The sequence below is a fragment of the Schistocerca nitens genome, chromosome 8 (assembly GCF_023898315.1).
Source record: "Schistocerca nitens isolate TAMUIC-IGC-003100 chromosome 8, iqSchNite1.1, whole genome shotgun sequence".
Classification (NCBI taxonomy): domain Eukaryota; kingdom Metazoa; phylum Arthropoda; class Insecta; order Orthoptera; family Acrididae; genus Schistocerca; species Schistocerca nitens.
The window spans coordinates 493,279,726-493,305,574 of record NC_064621.1 but is presented as its reverse complement, the minus strand read 5'-3'; the positions used below and the strand labels follow the sequence as shown (position 1 = coordinate 493,305,574).

At 42.1% G+C, this 25,849-nt stretch overlaps 1 protein-coding gene across 1 annotated transcript in view; it reads left to right on the top strand.

Moving 5' to 3' along the window:
- Positions 1 to 25,849, top strand: part of LOC126199632 (uncharacterized) — a gene marked incomplete at its 5' end in the record, with an annotated part of 112,249 nt that overhangs the window by 68,731 nt on the left and 17,669 nt on the right. Inside the window, one exon of the mRNA XM_049936558.1 lies at positions 2,590 to 2,767. Within this exon, the coding sequence (XP_049792515.1) occupies positions 2,590 to 2,767 (178 nt within the window). The remainder of the gene's footprint in view (positions 1 to 2,589; positions 2,768 to 25,849) is intronic.

Below are 25,849 nucleotides of genomic sequence, written 5' to 3'. Positions count from 1 at the left end.
TCCGAGCTGATAGTCCATGCTGCTGCAAACGTCGTCGAACTGTTCGTGCAAATGGTTGTTGCCTTGCAAACGTCCCCATCTGTTGGCTCAGGGATGGAGACGCGGCTGCACGATCCGTTACAAGCATGCGGATAAGATGCCTGTCATCTTGACTGCTAGTGATACGAGGCCGTTGGAATTCAGCACGGCGTTCTGTATTACCCTCCTGAACCCACCGATTCAATATTCAGCTAACAGACATTGGATCTTGACCATCGCGAGCAGCAATGTCGCGATACGGAAAACCGCAATCGTGATGGTAGGCATTTTTCCTCCTTACACGAGGCATCACAACAACGTTTCACCAGGCAACGTCGGTCAACTGCTATTTGTGTGTGAGAAATCGGTTGAAAACTTTCCTCATGTTAGGACGTTGTAGGTGTCGCCACCGGCGCCAACGTTGTGTGAATGCTCTGTAAAACTAATTACTTGCATATCACAGCTTCCGGTCGGTTAAGTTTCGCGTCTGTAGCACGTCATATTCGTGGTGTAGCAATTTCAATGGTCAGTAGTGTATATAGGAAGGAAATGAAAATAACTTACGACGGGGCTAGTCCGGGTTGACCTAAGGCTGTAGACCATTGGTCGATCATTACAAAACTGTAGTATTTTACCTGCTTCTAGATATCACTGAGTTACTACTGCAAACGACAGTGTCATATATCACGCTGATGGGTGCTATGAGGCGATGGCGGTGGAAATATGAACTCGCCTATGGTAACGTCCTGGCCTCCTCCTGTCAATCAACTCCAAGTAACACGATTCATTTCTTGTACAGGTCCCACTATTGGGACCAGTACGATACGTTCTTACCTTAACATTAGGGAATTTTACGTTTCCCGCTGTCTCTACTTTCGTCGTCCATTGTGAAAGGCACTTTCTAGGATATGCAACTGTTTTAGAAATTTCCTCGTTTTTCCTGCTGCTGCTGGAACATACGTCGTATTTTCCCAACATTGCCAGCCATCCTCTGGGTATTGCTCGGCCAATATCAAAGTGAACCGAATGTAATATCGCCTCATCTTATTGGTTATCTGAATTTCACTGAAGAGTTCACTCAGGTTGAAGGACGATAAGAAATAGTTGTGTACGTTAGTTACACAGGGGCTATCAGTGGAACGACGCACCAAGAGCAACTTACGCACTTCTTCTTCTATGTATAGTGAATTACAATTACCAAAGTTCTTGGAATGATCAGAATAAAGCACAGTTCATTCTATCACTTATTTTTACCGTCCCTTTTCAGATTCTCTCAATGGAGCAGCCCCCAATTTGCTTAGCCACGGATGATGGTTCGTTTCAACTTCTCACGCTGTGAATAATACATTTATTTAGTTACTTCAGAAGATCTTCTACAGGTATGATCGCCTAAATATTAGTACGGATTCACCTAACTGAAGTGGCGAATTAAATCTTGTACCGAAGCTGGGATTCGAACTTGGGTCTCCTGCTCACTATGGTGGCTAACAACTAGGACAACCTTGCAACCAGCACAACTACACGGACTACCCTAGGACCTAGCACACCTCCCTCCTCAATCCAAAGGGATGGGGACGTGCTAAGGTAGTCCCAGCAGTTGTGCAATAGTGAGCAGCAGACCAACTTCGAATCTTGGCCTTAGCACAATCTTTCATCCATCTATATATATCTTTCAGTCATCTATATAATCATAGATGTTTGAGACTCGAAAAGGTCTCTTAAACCGTATGGTTTTGTTTCATTCATATAACGCTTCGCGATCATTGAAAATAAAATTCACGGTTCCACACATTATTTCACAAAACCACTGGCTTTAAATATTTAATCATGAACACGAATCGCATAGTTCTCCTTTTCACAAGTTGATTGCATACAATGTAGGCCACTCACTACCGAGTCACTCACCCTCATGATCGAAAGCGCGTAATTTCCCGGAGATTCACCTGTCATTTGTGTGTACTTGATATTTCTGTATATTCTACAACTACAGCGCTATTGCAGCTACCAGAAATGGTATAATTATATCATTACTGTAATAAAGTTGTCGATGATGTTACCCTCACACCGTCCATTATATCTACCTGAAATTCCGTATTTACTTGCAAAAAAATATAAAGCACTAACGTGGGTAGAGCTTGCTCTTTATCATGCACCTACTCTGGAGCTGATACGTCGCCTCGACTACACATTCACCAAATGTGAGAAATATATTCTGCACTGTACTATATTTTGAGGGAATGCATAGATCTCTGTGACCTCAAGTACTGATCACCACAGTTCCTTATCCTACTTTCTACCAAGTATTTTTGTCAAATTGACCATCAGTGACTTATTACAACAGTTGTAATATTATTCGAATAAAAATAAACAATATATGAATAGGATCGTGGAACAGAATACATAGATGCTGTCATAGTACACTTTCACCTTTCGCGAATGTTTTTACGCAGAATTTTTGATTGGTCAAATGAACAGTGTAAGGAATGTCCATTTCACCATACACCATGAATGTTTTATTATTCTTTTCCTAAAAGTACCATGCATCACAAAATATAAGGTGTCCAATTACAGCTCCGGAGGTTATGATAGTCGACGAGCAAGGCCATCAAGTCCACGACAAGTTCTATGAGGCGGAGAGCACGATCCAGCTTTCATGCCTCGTGAGGCATGTTTCCATGACGTCGTCAGTCGTCACGTGGCTTCATGGTGACCGCGTCCTAAACTACGACACGACGAGAGGCGGGATAAGGTAAGCACAGTTCGTCTGCTGCATCGCTCACTGCCCTCATCCCAGTGCCCGGCGGCTTCTCCTACGTGTGCCGCTATCCATTAATCTTCTCCAGCCACCCACCCCATTCCTGCCTTCATGGACGATTGACTCCAGGCATGCCCTCCTGCCCTTCTTTTTTGCTTAAGCGAAGCATCTTTCAGTAGTCAATAATCCGAAATGTGTCCGTTTTCTTATATTTCATTGAATATGCTATTTGTTTGCTACAGTCCACATAGTTTTGTTAATTAGTTCGTAGCTATACATTCCAGTCTTGGTCATTAGTGACTGTTTAATGTCATGGATCTCTTCTTTTCATCAGATAACCTTGTTATTTACGAACTTGCAGCATGCTGCAGGTTAAAAATAGGCCCTCAACTTGTCTTATACTTGAAATAAATGGTTGTAGCTCCGCCAAAAATTGCATTGAGAAGTATCTTTTTTCATTTTGTGATGGTGACTAGTTCCGGACACCTGTGTCAATTTTCAAACCATTCGTGTAGTAAGTGTCAAATACAGGCGATCGCCTATGTAGAAAAAACAGCCCCCGCAGTAACGATCAGGGCGGCAATATGGCAGATTCAACAACAGTAAATACAACACATTGGACGGACACTAGAGTCAATAACGTTGAGTCTGCCATAGCGCCGCTCTTATCATCACTGTTGGGGCAGGTTTTCTGCATAGGCGATCGCCTGTATTTGTCACAGTTATGACACGGATGGTTTGAAAATGGACAAAATTGTTCGAAACTAGCCACCATCAAGAAATAAAAAATTGTACTTCTCAATGCAACTTTTGTCGCAGCTACAATCATTTATTTCGGCATCGTGTGATTGTTTATTATATCGCTCTGAAGGGTAAAATCTGCGGGAGTAGGAATAAAGCATGTACAGGACGTGTGGTAGTAATGACTTCCTCGGGTTAACACTGTTATAGATTACTTAACCGAAATGGAACCTGGCCGAAGATTTCTCGTTGGACAATTATTGTGCAAAACAAGCAGCATCGAAGAGCGTTGTAGCAAGCTTTGTCATAGTTGGCAAAAGGAACTTCGTTAAGAGCTTTCGTGACCATAATGAAAGTAATGACAGCATCATGTGCCTAATCAAAACAATTAACTGTCTATTTATATACTAGTTTTAAACATTGTTAATCATTTTATGAATGAAATACTGGATAAATTCGTAAGTCAGACGTAGAAGGAAATGGAAGAGTGACTGATCATGGGAGACCACGATGCGATAAGCAGGGAAATAAAAGATAGATGAAATAATTGAGAGATGAATAAAGTTCATGAGATCGGTGAGATTTTCAAATCCTTGGAACTCATATGACAACTAGAGGGGAAGAAATAGAGGATGCAATTCATCTGAGAGCTGACGGAGACGGTAGACCTTCTTACAGACTTATATTGAAGGCGCCAGTTGAAAAAAGTAACTGCCACGTATGATGGTGTGCTCGTGATTATCTGCTGTGTCTGCACGCCGCCAAAGTTTTGCACATGCTCTCTCTTAAGGCTATTTTGCGATATAATATAGGTAACAATATATAAACATTTGTCTGCCTTGCATGTTCAAACAGGCATAGGAAGTACAGGTCGAAAGAGGTACATGGCTCAGTGCGTTAGGCAAGCTATTCGTAATATTGTCATAATGCATCTACAACAAGTGCATTACAATTTCAGCTTCGTAACACACGTACTACATGTAGTGTACTATTTCAGTTTTATAATCGTGCCATGAGGCATACTGTTGTACCTAGTGAATATCGTCAAACAAAGGATACCACATCAATGTCACTACCATAAACATAGACAAGGTAACAGGAAACTCAAAGCTGCAGACGCTAATGCTCGAAAATCAAAGTGGCGTAGATCCACGTTTGCAGCAGCCCACTGCTAGTGTAAGTGATCGGTCACGGGTCCACAATCAACATGCAGTTTTGAGCACACAGGTCTTCTGTAAAAGCATAATGCTGGTGAATGCTGACAATCCTTCTCGAAAACGGTACGTGTTTATATTTTTAAAATCTATAAACACTCGTTATCCTTTTCCTCACGTGAGCATGAAGACTCCATTTTCCGTCACCACTAGCGATGCAGAATAGGAATGGCCGATGTTGCTCACGAGCCAACTGATGGCCAACGAAGAGAGATGCACATATGGCAACCCGCTGATTTCTGTGATTTATGCTTAGAGCATGCGGTACCCACGTACCCGATTTTTAAACCTTCCCCACTGCATTCAAATGTTGCGCGATGGGGAATGATCACAGTTCATGAAATTTGCCAACTCTCGAGTACACGGACCTGGATCATTGTTGATTAATGCGTTTAAGACATCATCATCAAGCCCTGAAGGTCTTCCTGAACCTAGTCACTAATGTCAAAACAATCCTCTTTGAAACAAGAAAAACATTTTTTGGCTTGCTGTTTCCAGTGGTATTATTCCCATCACAGCCCAAATATTTCTGGCTGTCTCCGCTGGTGTCACCCCTCTACTGAGCTCAAACTGGAGAAAATGGCGGAAATGTGTCAACTTCGCCCTTGGCACTCCGTTTTCTAGCGTCCACAATTCCAATCATTATACGCGAATGACAAAATGACAGTATGTAAACTCAAAAAGCAAGACAGAGCTTCAAACCAAAATTGATATTCGATAGTTAAATTCATAGAAACTGGAATAACAATATATGAGACGAAAACGCTGTGAATTTATGCATGAACCTAATACAGTGATCTATATTTACATACATGTACATACTCCGTAAACCACCTGCAATGTCAAGGCCGCCTTGTACCACAAGCAATCATTTTCTTTCGTGTTCCACTCACAAATAGAGCAAGGGAAAAAGTGTCTAAAACCATCCTTACGTGGCCTGTTGTCTGGCATATTGTCTTGGTTGTCCTTCTGCGAAATGAACATTGGCGGCCATAGAATCGTTCTGCAGTCGCCTCTAATGCCGATTCTCCATATTTTTGCAACTGTGCGTTGCGAAAACAATGTCACCTTCGCGCCGGAAATTCCCATTAGAGTCCTGGAAGCACCTTCGGTTACCTGCGCCCTAGTCGAACCCAGCGGTAAAATATCTAGCAACACTCCTCTGAACTGCCTCGACGTCTTCGTTTAATCTGCCCCAGCTGGGATTCCAACACTCAAAGAGAACTCAAGAAAGAGTCGCAATAACGTTCCATCTAATGTATCCTTTCTTTAATGAGCTACATTATCCCAAAATTTTCCCAGTAAAACTAAACCGACAATTCGACCTCCATACTATCAGCCAAATTTTCATTCAATTTCATATCGCTGTGCATCTTGATGCCTACTTATTGATGTGACGGTGTCAAGCTCTACCCTACTAATGTCATATTCAAACATTACAGGATTTTTTTCCTACTTCTCCGTATTAGCTCCCATTTATTTACATTTAGCACAAGCTGTCATTAATCACGCCATATCTCAACTGAGACACTTTGCTGTACAGTCTTAGACAATAAAACTGACCGCCAGCCGGCCGCCACAGAGACTAAGTCCGAGTCATTCACTTAACGTGGCCAATAAAACTGACCGCCCCTGACAACTCTAAGTCTGGCCATATGCACAATCTGGCAACACTGTAAGATGCGGAAGTGTTAGGAGGAAGTGTTATCTACTTCCGAGACGTTGTCGGACCATGTGAGCCCGTGGTCTTGTGGCTCCCTCGAGCGAAAAGTTTACTAACTTTTACCGGCACGGTAGCTCAGCGTGTTCGGTCAGAGGGTTAGCAGCCCTCTGTTATAAAACAACTGAGTTAATCGATCAACAACGAACCTAAACGGCTGTCTTACGACGTCCGCCCCGAGCAGATGCAACGAACAAAAGCGAACAAAATGAGATTTAAAAAAAAAAAAGTGGCAAGCGTCGTGCGTTCTAAGCTTATAGTCGCCTGTTCGCGTCAAACCGTATTCTTTTTTTTACCACAGTCAGTCTAACGTTATGCGTCTGACTGAACATCAAAGATAATTCGCTTAACATTCTACCCACCAGCAATAACAAGTATTCCAGAAACAATTCCGCAGAACAGCTCGTGGCTGCGTCGCGATCATAACAGCTTACGCTCGAGCGTTTTCTCAGCGCTGCAGCGCCTACCGGCCACCGGCCAGACGCCACCCGCCGCATGAAATCCGGCGCCGCCCAGGTGAACGCCTAGCGACGCTATCAGCGTGTGTCTCAACTGTCATTTTCGAATTTGAAGTTCTAGTTATTATCTGGCAGTTAAGGAATGGATTTTGCAAACTTGAAAATCATGAACTACAGTTAAGCATTGTAAAATTGAGTCGCAAGTGGAAATAGGTGTAACATCTGCAACACAACGTTTACTTTTGGTATAACAGAGGGGTGAATGCAGAGGAGGCAGCTAGATAGATTTGAATTGTGTGTGGAGCGAGTGCTTTTGGGAAAAATACGCCAGAAAAAGATAATCTTGTTTCAACAAAGATCGTTCTGGCATGAATGATTTTCCACATTAAGCAAGTCTCGACTACTGATGTATGTGATAGATTACCATTTTACCATCATGCGACATTTGCATTCAACAGGCAAAGTTCAGAAGTCTGGTGTAGGAGTACTGCATGCTCTAATTCGAAACAACAAATATCAACGGAGTGACTATTATTCAACGTCATCAGGTCGCTCATTGAGCATTCGTATGCAGCACTGTTACTGATGACGTGTTATGATGCCTTTATCGTTAACTTCCTAAGAAGAAATGAAAGGCTGAGCCCCTCCAAAAGACATAAACTCGAGCAAAGAGTAGTGTGCATAATATTTTACATCTGATAGCTCCAAAAGTGTGTTTTGGGCTACGAATTCTGCCCCAAGGGCTGTATGCAACACAGCTGGAATTTGTTGCCAACAACTGAGACACCTTTCGGTCTCAGCGTAAGAAAATCGAGCAACACAACTACATCACATGTGCTACTGCATGATAACGCACTTCTTGATTTGAGAAACAAAACTATCCAGGAGATTGAAATTAAAGTCGTCTCTCAGGCCCTTGTATTGATAGAGAAGTAATCTCTCAAGCACTTGTCCCTCTCGTCATATATTCGTAAAGTTTTACCTTTCCCGCTCTTGATCGGTCAACCGCCGACGCAGTTCATTTCTAGACGAAAATACTTTTGAAACTACTCTGGTATAATGATATCGTTGGAACCAGTAGGTTTCTACTGGCGTAGAATTTGTAAACAACTTTAGCATTGTCAGATCGTTTTAGATATCGTGAATAAAAATTATTTTGCTGATTAATTTCTCTTTGATGATTACTGTTGCGTTTAGTAAACTAATGGAAAATCCAATTAAAATATTCACTGTACTAATACAAATTAAATTCAACTTACTACAGAAACATCACAACGGCAGACTATCTTAATAAAGCATTAAGTATCAGTAAGACGATTACGCCTATTTTAACACGAATTAGTAGGACATTACCGACTTTATGACTTCGAAAAGTTCTGTATTTACTTCATTCCCTGTATCATCCGCAATTATTATGAAAAGTGGCATTTCATAGATATAATTATGTATTCACAACAACAAAAAATATGTCGTCAATATGAATTTGGCAGTACCGTAAGGTTTCCGCTCTGACACTAAGGGTTACTGAGAGTAGCAAGGCGCGTTGTCTTGCGATTCCCTTATCGTGTTTGTATCTGCCTGCTTGTAGCTCTGCTACAAAATAATTAAAAATCTGGCTTTCAGCGAGTCTCGAAAGGCCAACGAAAGCAGCTTGCACCTGGCAGCCAAACATGTTTCTTGGGAACAGGCTACGTCCTAAAGTGGGAAGACATTCTTTTGTGGTTGAATTGTTGGAAAATGTCAGTCAGACGTGTTCCGTTGGTCTAATCGTTTCGGTGTGTTGAATTTCTACCAATGATTTTTCTACAGGTTTTTTCTGTCCCAAATAGAGAGTTGAAGTATCCAATTAATATTTTCACGTCATCTTGGTGAATTTTGCTCATAGTATCTTCGATTGTGTTCCACAATTTTTCGACATTTTCGGTGTTGGTGGGGGCATTTAGTTTTCAAATGAATGTTTTCTGCTTGTAGGGAAATTTACCAGAGATCTTAGATATTCTCTGCCGTGCTAACCTGGACTCCCCAGAGTGCGAAAATCCAACTGCTTCCTATCGGTGGCCAGGTTGTGTACCACCTGGTGTAAAGTTACCTTTGCTTGCATAGTTCATGTTTTCTTGTGTTTCATTGGCTTGGCCTGGGTGATACCAGGACCGGACAGGACCAGAGGGTGTTGAAGCCTTTGGAAGCAAATATTTTCAGCCAAGCTCATTGAGCTAACAGACGGTGACCAGAGTGGCGGTGATTTTCACTCAGATGTGTCTGGAGTTTGAGTTCAACGGATTGAGTAGCCGTTCGGGAGTGTGTTAGTATTTGGTTCACCACAAGTATTTGATTTCCTCGGTACCACCCATATGGGGGAGGGTTTCCCCTATCGGCCACACGGGATTTTTATTATTATTATTATTGTCATTATGTCATCAGCAAATCCGATATGGTGTATCTTCCCTCCACTGAAATAGATGTGTATTGTTCGATTCAGTATTTCCATGACATAAATATTGGTTATATATACGTTACATTGCTGCTAGTAGACATATTTCTCACTTTTTCTTAGACAGTTGCTAGCTGTTACTCCATCATACGAATTTATGTGCGCAGCACTGTGCAATACAGACGTTCAAATTATCCGATTTCTGAAATTTCATTTCGATACAAGATCGTCCTAAAAGGATTCACCCAGTCAGTCTTAATGTGACTATCCGACTACGACTCTCATCATATGATAGACTGGATGAACCACATTCTTAATCGGACTGTTGAATCCAGATCACTTATCGATGACAGGGAATGAATTCTTAAACACTGTGGAAAATAATAATCCAATGTAATTATTACAAATACGTTATTTAATTATAAGTATATGAACTAAGAACATTACAATGTATTTACAGGAGCAGAGACCCATCCATCATAGTAGAGCAGTGCGAGATTTGTTTCAGGGCCAAGAGAGGATAAAGCTGTTGCCGTTTGTTCCACGATCACCGAACATCAACCAGATAGAGAATATGTGGGCAGAGGTAACAAGGTCATTGCCATGTGTCCCTACAAATGCAAGCGACCTTTGGACGAATATAGAAAACGTATGGTGGGAAGTAAACCATCACGCTACACTGTCGACGACTACATGAAATCAATTCCCCTACGCCCTCGAGAAATCTTACGTAATGATCGTGGGTGGGTTGTTTACTAAAAGTATACTCGTCCGCAAAGCCCATGTGGACAATTATCTGATAATCGGTCAAGCTTTGCTTTGTCGCAGCTCTTTAGCATAAATCAAGTCCATTTACTTTCAGTCCCCTCCTTACAATTCTTGCAGTGCAAGGTAACTGAAAAATCTCATCCACTCGACGCCAACTGAGGAACTGACTGGTGCATGTGTTGTTCAACACACAGTAGTTGTCACCCTCAAAGGAATCAATGACTGTTTGTGTGTAGGTGTGTGTGTGTTTTCGTGTTAACTCACGATGTTAATCAATACCATTAACATTAGAGATACAACCAACAATAAATATTGCGTCAAATATGACTGTAAACTATTTTAATGCGATGGGAAGCTACAAACAGAATTTTTACCCATCCCACGTCCTGCGTATTACGTTAAGTAAGATGTATTAAGTCCATAGTATCATTAGCAGAGACAGTGCGCTCTTGTTGTCGGGGTCGCGACAATTGCAGCGATTAGCAGTGCCCAATGCCACCACGATTTGTTTATGTTGGCTGAGCGTGGACACTGCAGCAGACGCTTCGCCCTAAACAGAAAGAAATCACCTTGGCTCTGACTGCAGTGGGCGGATATCACTGCCTGCGTGTTCTTATAGTAACCAACGTGAGACTCAACTCAAAGGTGCCATGGAGCAATTGCAACGGGTATCATGTCATTAGTCATCAGAATATTAACCAGTGATGAAAAGTCCACTCTATTTGAATCCCAAGACAATAGGAACCTTCTCACAAAGGAATGTGAGGTGATATCAAAATTTATCCAACATCCAAAAATTAACTGCAGGGCTTTCATGTATGCAGTAATAGCACACAAGGAAATATTATGTCTTGGAAGCATATATTTCATTTCCTCTTCTCATATTAACGCCCTTGTTTTAATATGAAGTGAGAAAATAAACACGAAAAACTTAAGTTCCTGAGAAGCATATAAGTCATTTCCTCTTCTCATATCACAACTTTTGTTTTAGTATGAAGTAAAAAAATAAACAGTTTAGAGTTCTGAAGCATAATATGACACCAGATTCTTATCGTAGGCTCTATCGGATACGCCAAAAGCGGGGAGCTGTCCATTCTTTTGTCCAACAGTCAGTTTCCTTTCATGTATTTATTACTCCCGCTAGGAGATTCTTCTTTAAGGACTTGTGGGCATCACGTTCTTCAGCAGAACAAGCCTTATGTTATTGTGCTAATTACGGTATGGAAAAAATGCAACAAAGACGAGTTTCGCTGAAGCAGTGAGGATATTTGCACAAGTGTGTATTCAGCAGTGACTGCCAGCTGCCACAACACTTCACAGAATCCTTGCGGCATGCAACAAAACTGTGCGTGCACTTCAGACTTCATTCAGTGAGACGTCAGGAGATGGATGAAAACGTCAAATTAACGTCGCTTTGCCGGCCGCGGTGGTCTCGCGGTTCTAGGCGCACACTCCAGAACCGTGCGACTGCTACGGTCGCTGGTTCGAATCCTGCCTCGGGCATGGATGTGTGTGATGTCCTTAGGTTAGTTAGGTTTAAGTAGTTCTAAGTTCTAGGGGACTGATAACCACAGCAGTTGAGTCCCATAGTGCTCACAGCCAACGTCGCTTTCCGAGTCGTATTCAATCCAGAATCAGGTGTTATTAAGGTAGTTGAGCGTTCTAGCAATTCCACCTTTATGATTCCCATATGAGTATTTCGATAGCCAAAAGAACCCATTAGTTTGAAACTATTGGGAACTGCATTACATCAAACTGCAAGAACTTGAGACAACACGTGGACTCTTCTCTTCGCTGGGTGACCTATTACTGCTATTTAGCATTCTCTCCGTCCTAGTCGTAATGCAAATGGAACTTCAGAGGCGCTTTCCGCTATTCTTGACAAACATCAGTAACCTGTAATCACTGAGAGTCACAACTGCGTGATGATAATGGTTCAGGTTGCCAGTAGTTGTGGTGGTGTCAAACTCCTTACAGTAACGTTAAGGGTCTCCGGAAAGGATCAAAATCATGAAAAGTTCAATTTTTACTTTTTTGCGTTTTCTGAATCTGCAGACTATTACCTTTTAATAGATATGTAATTTATTCAATTCCGAAGACTACAACTATTTTTAAATTTTTTTTGAAATGTGTTCTACATGGGCGTGACCCACTGTGGCGCTGTTAAACTGCTGTCAAATGGTGTTATTATTAACGTCCGTGTTCATCAGGTACATTTTGTGATGTGAGATAAAGTATGTGTTGTGGCTAACCTGTGATGGTTCAATATATATCGCTGGTGTGATTGTCGATTGTTTCATGTTTATTTACTCTGTCGTTATCTCGAAAATATTCGTAATTAATTCTGTTTCTTGAGTCTCTGTTTTGTTGAAGTATAATAATGAGTAAAAGTAAAGTTATTAGAAATCCTCTGAAGGCTTTTAAGAAAAGGAGAAATGTTGGAAAGCCAAAGGTATGTGTTATTACTGTAAACAATAAAGACGATAACCAAGTGAGTGAACCTAACCTCTGAAGTACACCTGCCCATAGCAGTCAAAGTGGGAAAGAAAATACTTCACAGAAGAAGCTTGGTTCAATGAGTGAAAACTATGAATGTTTTATGGGCGAATCGGATGTGAATGAAATATTTGATATGTCGGTTCTCAAAGGAATTTTTTCAAACTGTGTAAGATGTATTCATTGTAGTGAAGTTGGTCTGGAACTCTCCATAATAAAGCACGTAGGACTTGCTAGTGAACTACAACTGAAATGTGATAAGTGTTCATACATGACCACCTTTTGGAACAGTGTTGCAGTAACTGCAACTGAAGAAAATGGTAGCAAAATCTACGAACACAACATTAAATTTGTTTATTCCTTGCGTTCAGTTGGTAAGGGTGCTACTGCAGGTGCAATTTTCTGTGGCATCATGAATCTTCCAAATCCCCCAACCAAGTTTACGACCTATAATAAATTAATAGGGTCTAAAGTAGAAGATGTCTGTATAGAATCTATGAAGAACGCTGTGGAAGAGGCAGTAATGGAAAATAATGGTAACAGAGATTTGACTGCAGCGTTCGTGGGTACCTGGCATAAACGGGGACACACATCTCTTCATGGTGTAGTATCTGTCACCAGTATGTATACAGGGAAAGTTTTAGATGTAGCAGTAATATCAAAGTATTGTAGATGTCCACAAAAATATAAAGGTACACATGAAAATAATTGCAAATCTAACTATAGTGGCAGTAGTGGAGGAATGGAAGTGGCTGGTGTTGCCAGTATATTCCAGCGTTCTGAGGCGTGTGATAAAGTGCGATATGTTAATTACCTTGGTGACGGTGATTCTAAAAGTTTCAAACATGTTCAAGGACTGAAGCCCTATGGTGATGATGTTGTAGTGCAGAAATTTGAGTGTATTGGACACGTACAGAAGCGAATGGGAACAAGACTTCGGCGACTGAAAGCTTCGTACAAAAAACAAAAACTCAGTGATGGTAAAGGGTTGGATGGGAAGGGAAGGTTAACTGACAGTGTAATTTACAAAATACAGAACTATTATGGAATGGCTATTAGGCAAAATACACAAAGTGTCGACGAAATGAAGAAGGCTGTTTGGGCTCTTTTTTTTCATACTTCTTCAACCGATGAAAATCCCCAACATAGCTTGTGTCCCAAAGAAGAAGACAGTTGGTGTAAATATAACAAAGGATTGCTAACTGGTGAAGTGTACACTCATAAGCATAGTCTGCCTGATGCAATAATGGAGGTGATGAAACCTATTTTCAGAGACTTAGCTGCACCTGAACTGTTGTATTCACGGAAAAACTCAAAACCCCAATGAAAGTGTAAATAGTGTTATATGGTCGAGAATCCCCAAGACTGTATTTGTTGGAATAGAAACACTTCACTTTGGTGTGTATGATGCTGTTGCGACTTTCAATGATGGCAACATTGTAAGGTGCAAGGTATTTAGAAATATGGGAATGAAGATAAGTTTAACATGGTACGAGCGATGCTTGCTTTAGACAAGGAACGCCTTCGGGCTGCAGACAGGGCTGTAAAGAGTCTAGAAATACAAGCAAGAGTAAACAGGAGGAGGAACAAGAGGAAGCTGGAGGAGGAGTTTGCAGAGGATGAAGATAATCCATCCTATGGACCTGGAATGCACTAAAAAGTTAATCCAATCTTTGTCGCTCGATTCCCAAACCTTTTATTTTCTCATACTAATTACATGTTTTCTAAGGATCCTCCAAACATATTTGTTTCAAACTTTCAGTAAATGTTACACAGTACCTTCTGCATAATTTAACATACCCTTTTTCCAAAAAACTGTATATTTTTGAATATATAAATAAAAAATTGCAAAAAAAGTTGTGAATTTTCATTACAATTGAAAAAAAAATCATCTTTAATAACTGAACTAAAATTTTGTAAAATCCGTGTGTTAAGTTGTAGCCCATATTCCTATATATAATCTGTAAAAAGTTCAACTTCCTACCTCAAATACTTTGTGAGGAAAGATGTAATTTAAAAGCGTTATTTTAACACTGCAAGTATAGGGCGTTCCGGAGCCCCTTAATGGTGGCGCACATAATTTAGCGCTGACTACCTACTTAAGTAAAGATAGTGTTGTGGTGTCATCGCTTGTGTTTATTTGGCCTCAGCTTGAGTAATCCGATTCAACGAACATAGTACTCCACTCGCGGTCTCCTAATACAGTATGACTGCAGAGATTATCGTGCGGGTATTACATTAATTCTGCAATTAAATGCTTAACAAATCTTACCCTCAGATATGCAGTTGGAATGACTCATTACACAGGTACTCCATGATGCACTTGGTTCAGTGATCAGTTCGCTGCAATCCTGCATGTACTGTTCGTAAATACTCGTATACTTCAGAAATGGTTCAAATGGCTCTGAGCACAGTGGGACTTAACTTCTGAGGTTATCAGTCCGCTAGAACTTAGAACTACTTAAACCTAACTAGCCTAAGGACCTCAGACACACCATGTCCGAGACAGGATTCGAAACTGCGACCGTAGCGGTCGCTCGGTTCCAGACTGTAGCGGCTGGAACCGCTCGGCCACCCCGGCCGGCATACATGTACACTGACCATTCGTTATTATAATAAATATGAACTACAATCTAATTCGCATATACACTCCTGGAAATTGAAATAAGAACACCGTGAATTCATTGTCCCAGGAAGGGGAAACTTTATTGACACATTCCTGGGGTCAAATACATCACATGATCACACTGACAGAACCACAGGCACATAGACACAGGCAACAGAGCATGCACAATGTCGGCACTAGTACAGTGTATATCCACCTTTCGCAGCAATGCAGGCTGCTATTCTCCCATGGAGACGATCGTAGAGATGCTGGATGTAGTCCTGTGGAACGGCTTGCCATGCCATTTCCACCTGGCGCCTCAGTTGGACCAGCGTTCGTGCTGGACGTGCAGACCGCGTGAGACGACGCTTCATCCAGTCCCAAACATGCTCAATGGGGGACAGATCCGGAGATCTTGCTGGCCAGGGTAGTTGACTTACACCTTCTAGAGCACGTTGGGTGGCACGGGATACATGCGGACGTGCATTGTCCTGTTGGAACAGCAAGTTCCCTTGCCGGTCTAGGAATGGTAGAACGATGGGTTCGATGACGGTTTGGATGTACCGTGCACTATTCAGTGTCCCCTCGACGATCACCAGTGGTGTACGGCCAGTGTAGGAGATCGCTCCCCACACCATGATGCCGGGTGTTGGCCCTGTGTGCCTCGGTCGTATGCAGTCCTGATTGTGGCGCTCACCTGCACGGCGCCAAACACGCATACGACCATCATTGGCACCAAGGCAGAAGCGACTCTCATCGCTGAAGACGACACGTCTCCATTCGTCCCTCCATTCACGCCTGTCGCGACACCACCGGAGGCGGGCTGCACGATGTTGGGGCGTGAGCGGAAGACGGCCTAACGGTGTGCGGGACCGTAGCCCAGCTTCATGGAGACGGTTGCGAATGGTCCTCGCCGATACCCCAGGAGCAACAGTGTCCCTAATTTGCTGGGAAGTGGCGGTGCGGTCCCCTACGGCACTGCGTAGGATCCTACGGTCTTGGCGTGCATCCGTGCGTCGCTGCGGTCCGGTCCCAGGTCGACGGGCACGTGCACCTTCCGCCGACCACTGGCGACAACATCGATGTACTGTGGAGACCTCACGCCCCACGTGTTGAGCAATTCGGCGGTACGTCCACCCGGCCTCCCGCATGCCCACTATACGCCCTCGCTCAAAGTCCGTCAACTGCACATACGGTTCACGTCCACGCTGTCGCGGCATGCTACCAGTGTTAAAGACTGCGATGGAGCTCCGTATGCCACGGCAAACTGGCTGACACTGACGGTGGCGGTGCACAAGTGCTGCGCAGCTTGCGCCATTCGACGGCCAACACCGCGGTTCCTGGTGTGTCCGCTGTGCCGTGCGTGTGATCATTGCTTGTACAGCCCTCTCGCAGTGTCCGGAGCAAGTATGGTGGGTCTGACACACCGGTGTCAATGTGTTCTTTTTTCCATTTCCAGGAGTGTATATGACATGGGTAAGCGCCGGCACAAAGGTATGACTAAGGGTTGGATGCCGTTGAAGTCCTGTTACATTGATGGCAAGACAAATGTCCGCAAATCACCTGTATTGCCTCAAAAACAATTGCATCTTAAATATCGAAGGACCGATGACCACACAGTCACAGCGCGTTGAAATAGAGCAATGGCGGCAGATGATAATTTGTGACCGACTGGACTTCGAATCCAGACCTCCTGCTTACTAGACAGACGTTCTGATCACTGCACTATTATTTTTTTTTAATGTTTGAGAAGACTTTCAGCACCAGGTAGGCGGAGGCAAAGAGGGGAGGGGTCGAAGATCCGAGGCCTGGCCACAATGCCTCTCCCATACCTGGCACTGCATTATTCCCATGTATTCAATGTTTGCACCAGTATATTCTTTTAAATTGTAGAACAAAATTGAAGTAGTAATTTAGGTAAAATAAATTACAGATTGCCGCCTCCAATTGCGTGCGTTTCTTGTAGAACATAACTTATAAAAATGGAAAGGGTGACGGAAAAATACATAACAAACATTGATTCAGAAATGTATTCGCATTCTTATTTATTATGCACTGGATGCATATGATGTCTGTAAGGAAGCCATATATTTTTCAACAAATAAAAGAAATTTCGGAGCCGGTGGGGTTTTGACAAATTAGAACAGTTCTGATTTTAGATCCAACGTAAGAGAATATTGCAGGAATAAAAAAAGTGAAAGAATAGTATTCCTCTTCTAATGAATTAAACTTCCCACCTCTTGTAGCCCACATAAAGCAATAGATAAAAAATTTAAAACCATTCCTTATATTTGTTATTCTTCTTCAGCTTAAAATGTTCTACTACAATATATAACATGTACTCTACTAAGTTCTAAGTTTTGTTTGTTATGACGTAAAACACAAACTGTCCCAGAAGCTACAAATAACTGTTATTCTTTGCGGACGGGTAACATTTCCAGTCGGGTTGTAAAGCTTCAGTTATCGGTATTTGACTTTCTGCGGTTCTATTGACAGTGCTAATTTCTTCCTAGTCCAGTCCCAAATTCTGATTCTATTTTCACATGCGAAGATGTGCGCTACAGTTTCTACAAGCCGTCATTTGTCGCCGTATGGAGATGGTCTCAATTTGATTTTCCATAATAGTTCCGCTGTGGGTATGGTTTCGTTTACAAAGTCGCACCATACGGCACTTACTCTAGTTGTATAATTTTACTGTTGATATTTTTTAGACGTTCCTCCAGTTTTTTGTAGGTTAAGTTACCGGAATTGGTTTGTGAAGACGATGTCTGGTAATATAATCATAAACGGTTCTAGTGTTGGTTTGTGCTCGTGGAAGTCTTATACAGCTCCAATCGCCATAGTAGTTTCGGACGTAATCTAGGCTGGCGTGCTGCATTAACAGGAGCGTTCCTATCCCCAGGATCTAACGAGAGGAACAGAAGTTTCGTGATGCCTGTCTTAGTGGCGTGTATTAGTTCAAAAGCACGTCTTTAATTCCAAGTCCTCCGTTTTGCCTCTGCGAAGTCGCCGTGTCGAAGGATACTTTGATGATATTTTGTTTCCACACATACCAAGATGTTACAGCTTATATTTTTATGTGTAGTGACCTGCAGTATCGGTAAGACTGCTCCGACGTAATATATTTTTCTAAGTATGTATGTATTTTTAATCTGAACTTTGTGCAATCGGTCTAACGATCGCATGTCATAGTTCTTCAACAAGCCTCTGATGACATTAAGTTTCCGCTCCCAATTGTTCGTGGCCATGCGCTTGGGATTCGCCCTTAACTACAATCCGAGTTGGAGTCTCTCTTCAGTTACATCTAACCAGTGCGCACCTATTGCACTATTGTAAGAACCGAGATGCAGTATTTTGGTATTAAAATTTTGTAAATCTGGGTTCGAATCTGGTCAGGCACAAATTTTCATCTGACGCTGTTGTTCTATTTTAATGCCCATGACAGCCTGGACATTTGTCCTTCAATCTTTAATTGATTAAGAAGTCTGTCTATTTCGATTCGTAGTGTCTGTTCTTTCGGAAATGTCCTTAGAACAGACACACACACACACACACACACACACACACACACACATATTTATATCAGAAGTGCTATTCGGAAAGCGTTTGGCAACTCAGTGATAGTGCAAGACTGGAGCTGCATCAAGCTACTCATTTCACTAGATATTGTTGTAATTTTCTGAACAATTTCTGTTTAATAAGTGACAGCGACAGTTTCTCTCATCGTTTACTTTGTCGGAAACCTGCTTCTTTCTGCCCTAGGCGATACTATAGCAATGAGTGATTGCTCACATTCTTGATACCTCACTGGACGTGGTACTGCAACTGTAGCCAAAGATTCAGATCCCACTGGAAAAGTATGTTTCTCAAGTCAGATGGTTTTGCTCCTCTCCTACTGTCACTGAAAACGATCACAACGAAGTTAAGTATAGGTATTCTATGAAACCCCTGAGTTCATACTGCGGTGCTGTAAAGAAGAAAAAGTAGTTTTCACAATTATCAGATGACAGATGGAATTTGTCAGATTCCACTAATTATGATTGCATAATTAACTGTTGGTTCACAGGCGCTTTTCTGCCGCTTATTGTAACTGTTATTTGTATGTTAGAGCTGGAAGAATAGAAACATCAAATTTTCGCCATATGTAATGTTCCAATTCACCCTAAGTCTTCACGTTTCGAGCAAAGGCAGGATATCCGTCAGGAAAGCTGACAACAATATGCCAGGCCATGCCTGTCTTCTAGTGGATGTGCCAATGACTGTGATCTCAATAACAATATTGTACAGCAAAGAGGCATTGTCAACTCAACCACTGGAGAAGCTCCAAAATTGTGAATCGCGTCTGGTGAATACGCTTTCAAGATTTCGATCCGATTAAGACAGTAAAACACAAATAATTGTCGCAGTTATTAATATATGACATTTAGTTTGCATTCAGTGCATCGATGTATTACAAGTAATTGCACTCTAGCCTCTAAACCTAGTTACAGAAATGCGAATAAGACTCATGGGCATATAATGAGGATCTTGCGGCCCTTGCCACCCGCAACTTTGAGATGAAGCTGTAGTCACTTCCGAAGTCACTCACAGAATACATCAGCTGGTATCCTTCCTGGCACTATAACTGAAACTTGGCAACAGCGCAGAATATGTTTGGCAACTCTGTGACCGACGAGTTACTTCCTTGATGGCACAGAACTATCCTGCTAAATTCACTTGATATTATCGTGTCATTTGAATTGAATACTGTAAGTGATTTTCTCTTGAGACGTGACATAAGGATATCAGTTAATGCTTTTGAGTCAACGAAAGTGATTCCACACGGGAAATACAACTACTCTCGTCTCTCATTTTGCGATTTATTTACCATAGCGGCTACTGAGCCAGTATGCATGTCAAAGACCGCCACCTGTTCGCTAGCTCGTAGGTAACGTGCTTGCCTGTCAGGTGCACGCTGCCTTTGTTCGCCTTTCGAGACTCGCTGAATGCAAGATTTTTAATTCTTTTGCAGCAGAACTACAAGAAGGCAGATACAGATTCAATGAGGGAATGATAAGACAACGCTCTAGCAAAATTCGTCTTGCTACTTTTAGTAACCCTTAGTGTCAAAGCGAAAAACCTCACGGTACTGCCAAATTCATAATGCCACTTTTATTTTCTGCCGACATACTTTTTTGTTGTTGTGAATACGTAATTTTATCTATGAACTGCCACATTTTCATAATACTGCACTTAAGAAGCAAATCATGTGAGGTAACACTTCACCAACTTGTCGGGAAGGTGGAAAAAGCACTACCCTTTCTGGATGCTCTCTGTATCTTCCTGGATGTCGAGGGGGTTCTAGTAATACGACCTTCGAGTAAATGGTTAGAGATGAAGAAACTAGTGGTGAATGAACTCATAGATGAGCTGAATGCGAGAGACAACTCTTGAAAAGAATAAGTAGACGATTTATTCACAGTAAGACTTAGAAAATTTGATAGTATTGTTAAACCTATGTGCACTGAACATTGTGAAAAAGTATTTAAAGACAAGCCGCACGAAAATTGGTGTAGTATTATTTATGGGGAAGCTTGTCCAGCACATATACTGAAAAATTATGTTTCTCGATGAAACTTTAGAGAGGGTTGTAGTCTATCTAGAGGTAGCACTGGATGGAAAACTATTATGAACACCTCACATAAGGAATACATTCCAATGCGAAAGAAAATCTTATAAGCACTAGAAGCTGTTGTAGGGTAAACTGGGGTCTAAACCCAGTACGTACTGGATATACACCTCTGCAAAAATGCCAATGATAATTTGTTGTCATATAATACGAACAAAGTCGAACAGAAGGTGGCTGCTAGGAAGTCTGGCAAAGTGCAGAGACTGGCCTGCTTTCACAAACAGACGGAATTAGCAGGACATCCACTCTTGGATATTAGGCTAGACATGCCCGCCTTACACCTTTGGCTTAAAATGGAGGCCGCAGCAGGGACATAAAGGCTAAAAATTGTAAATAATTGGATATAGTTAGAAAATACGGAATCCCAAATCAGTATGGAGATGGCTGGGGAAGTGCCGACTAACTATATAATAACCTCTAGCTGTTTCAATAAACTTTGCCATGTAACAGTTGGAAGAAGGGAGCAGTGGAAGAACGATAAACTACACCGTTCAGGAGACATAATATAGTGGTTTACTGACAGGTCGAAAACAGATGAAAGTACCGGGTCTGGTGTACTACCTAGAATCTCTTTAGGGAAGTTGGCCACAGTATTACATGACAACTTTTATCAGCATGTGCACGGAGGAGAATTAGAGTAGACCCTACAAAAATCGTAGCATCTACTTTTATTCAGACAGCCAAGCAGCTCTGAAATCTCAATCAGCCCCTGCAACTAGATGGAAGGTCGTTGCAGAATGCCATGAAGCATTTTCTTTCGGACATGTATGAAAGAACAGACACCACACATATATCCATAAACAGAGTGTTTCAGGAGGAATATTAGATATTTCAGCAGGAGGTAGTACAGACGAATTGCATGAAAAAATTCCATATAAATGCGTCCACTTTTTATTGTGTACAGAGATACAGCTGTTAGTACGTAACCCTAACAAACTCAAAGCAAAGGCAACGAGGGCATTCAAAGTTGATTTTCAAAAATTACCTCACCAACTTCAATGCACATTTGACTTCTCTTGATAACAACACGTGTAGGTCATCTTTGCGTTCTTTTATGAGGGCTGCACTATTTATAATTCGAACGATCAAATCGGCTCTTGGGTTTAATTTGTCTTTGTATACTTCGCCTTTAACCATCCTCGCAGGCAAAAATCGAAAGAGATAAGTTTCGGGGACCTTGAAGGCCAAGAAAAGTGCCCATATCTCATGATCCATCTTCCAGGAAATGTTAGGTTTGGATAATGTGTCACCTGACGACTGGAATGTGCAGGAACCCCGTCATGCAGGAGGAACATACGAACTCTTGTAGCCAAATGAACCTCTTCCAATGACGCTGGAAGCTCATTTTCAAGGAAGTGTAGACAACTGGGTCCTGTAAGGATCAACATACGAAACGAAAATGCATTGAACCCAGCTATCTGTATGTTCAATAAAAATTGGAAGCATGTTATATGTCATTATTTCAACAATTTGTCTATACTACCATCTCCTAGAATATTTACTATTCCTCCTGAAACATCCTGTATAATTACTTGGGTCTCCACGGGTCATCGAAAGTTTTCCGGGGGTAGACGCACGACATCGTCCGACCCTCACGGGAATACAGTGTGGACGCAAGCTAGTGGAACAATGACCGGGGGGTACCGCGCATGTGGTATGCGGCAAAAATGGGAATTCGCGTCTGACGAGGAGCGTGTGTAGAAAGGTGCTGCAGAGAGGTTGACTGCTGTGTCGTCATAGTGTCCACCGTCGGAGGTTCGAATCCTCCCTCCGGCATGGGTGTGTGTGTTGTCCATAGCGTAAGCTAGTTTAAGTTACATTAAGTAATATGTAAGCTTAGGGACCGATGACCTAAGAAGCTTGGTCTCATAAGTTCTCACCACAATTTTACAAAATTTTAACACCAAAATACTGCATCTCGGTTCTTATAATAGTGCAATAGATGCGCACTGGTTAGATGTAACTGAAGAGAGTCTCCAACTCCGACTGTGGTTAAGGGCGAAACCCAAGCGCATGGCCAGTAACAACTGGGAGCGGAATGTCATCCGAACCTTGTTGAAGGACCATGACAGGACCGGATCTTCGACCCCTGCCCTCTCTGCCTTCGCCTACCTAGTGCTGAGAGTCTTCTCAAACATTTAAAAAAATAATAATAGTGCAGTGATTAGGACGTCTGTCTAGTAAGCAGGAGGTCTGGGTTCGAAGTCCAGTCGGTCACAAATTTTCATCTGCCGCCATTGCTCTATTTCAACGCGCTGTGACAGTGTGGTCGTCGGTCCTTCGATATTTAAGATGCAATTGTTTTTTGAGGCAATAGAGGTGATTTGTGAACATTTGTCATGCCATCAATGTAGCAGGACTTCAACGGCATCCAACCCTTAGTGATTACTTTGTGCCAAGGCTAGCCGATGTCATATATATGCGAATTAGATTGTAGTTCATATTTATTACAATAACGAATGGTCAGTGTACAAGTATGCCGGCCGGGGTGGCCGAGCGGTTCCAGCCGCTACAATCTGGTACCGCGCGACCAATACGGTCGCAGGTTCGAATCCTGTCTCGGACATGGTGTGTGTGAGGTCCTTAGGCTAGTTAGGTTTAAGTAGTTCTAAGTTCTAGCGGGCTGATAACCTCAGAAGTTAAGTCCCACTGTGCTCAGAGCCATTTGAACCATTTCTGAAGTATACGAGTATTTACGAACAGTACAAGCAGGATTGCAGCGAACTGATCACTGAACCAAGTGCATCATGGAGTACCTGTGTAATGAGTCATTCCAACTGCATAGCTGAGGGTAAGATTTGTTAAGCATTTAATTGCAGAATTAATGTAATACCCGCACGATAATCTCTGCAGTCATACTGCATTAGGAGACCGCGATTGGAGTACTATGTTCGTTGAATCGGATTACTCAAGCTGAGGCCAAATAAAGACAAGCGATGGCGCCACAACACTATCTTTACTTAAGTAGGTAGTCAGCGCTAAATTATGTGCGCCACCATTAACGTTACTGTAAGGAGTTTGACACCACCACAACTACTGGCAACCTGAACCATTATCATCACGCAGTTGTGACTCTCAGTGATTACAGGTTACTGATGTTTGTCAAGAATAGCGGAAAGCGCCTCTGAAGTTCCATTTGCATTACGACTAGGACGGAGAGAATGCTAAATAGCAGTAATAGGTCACCCACTGAAGAGAAGAGTCCACGTGTTGTCTCAAGTTCTTGCAGTTTCATATAAAGCAGTTCCCGATAGTTTCAAACTAATGGGTTCTTTTGGCTATCGACATACTCATATGGGAATGATAAAAGTGGAATTGCTAGAACGCTCAACTACCTTAATAACACCTGATTCTGGATTGAATACGACTCGGAAAGTGACGTTGGCTCTGAGCACTATGGGACTCAACTGCTGTGGTTATCAGTCCCCTAGAACTTAGAACTACTTAAACCTAACTGACCTAAGGACATCACACACATCCATGACCGAGGCAGGATTAGAACCTGCGACCGTAGCTGTCGCAAGGTTCTGGACTGTGCGCCTAGAACCACGAGACCACCGCGGCCGGCAAAGCGACGTTAATTTGACGTTTTCATCCATCTCCTGACGTCTCACTGAATGAAGTCTGAGGTGCACGCACAGTCTTGTTGCCTGCCGCAAGGATTCTGTGAAGTGTTGTGGCAGCTGGCAGTCACTGCTGAATACACACTTGTGCAAATATCCTCACTGCTCTAGCGGAACTCGTCTTTGTTGCGTTTTTTCCATACCGTAATTAGCACAATAACATAAGGTTTGTTCTGCTGAAGAACTTGATGCCCACAAGTCCATAAATAAGAATCTCCTAGCGGGAGTAATAAATACATGAAAGGAAACTGACTGTTGGACAAAAGAATGGACAGCTCCCTGCTTTTGGCGTATCCGATAGAGCCTACGATAAGAATCTGGTGTCATATTATGCTTCAGAAGTCTAAACTGTTTATTTTTTTTACTTCATAACAAAACAAAAGTTGTGATATGTGAAGAGGAAATGACTTATATTCTTCTCAAGAACTTAAGTTTTTCGTGTTTATTTTCTCATTTCATATTAAAACAAGGGCGTTAATATGAGAAGAGGAAATGAAATATACGCTTCCAAGACATAATATTTCCTTGTGTGCTATTACTGCATACATGAAAGCCCTGCAGTTAATTTTTGGATGTTGGATAAATTTTGATATCACCTCACATTCCTTTGTGAGAAGGTTCCTATTGTCTTGGGATTCAAATAGAGTGGACGTTTCATCACTGGTTAATATTCTGATGACTAATGACATGATACCCGTTGCAATTGCTCCATGGCACCTTTGAGTTGAGTCTCACGTTGGTTACTATAAGAACACGCAGGCAGTGATATCCGCCCACTGCAGTCAGAGCCAAGGTGATTTCTTTCTGTTTAGGGCGAAGCGTCTGCTGCAGTGTCCACGCTCAGCCAACATAAACAAATCGTGGTGGCATTGGGCACTGCTAATCGCTGCAATTGTCGCGACCCCGACAACAAGAGCGCACTGTCTCTGCTAACGATACTATGGACTTAATACATCTTACTTAACGTAATACGCAGGACGTGGGATGGGTAAAAATTCTGTTTGTAGCTTCCCATCGCATTAAAATAGTTTACAGTCATATTTGACGCAATATTTATTGTTGGTTGTATCTCTAATGTTAATGGTATTGATTAACATCGTGAGTTAACACGAAAACACACACACACCTACACACAAACAGTCATTTATTCCAGTGAGGGTGACAACTACTGTGTGTTGAACAACACATGCACCAGTCAGTTCCTCAGTTGGCGTCGAGTGGATGAGATTTTTCAATTACCTTGCACTGCAAGAATTGTAAGGAGGGGACTGAAAGTAAATGGACTTGATTTATGCTAAAGAGCTGCGACAAAGCAAAGCTTGACCGATTATCAGATAATTGTCCACATGGGC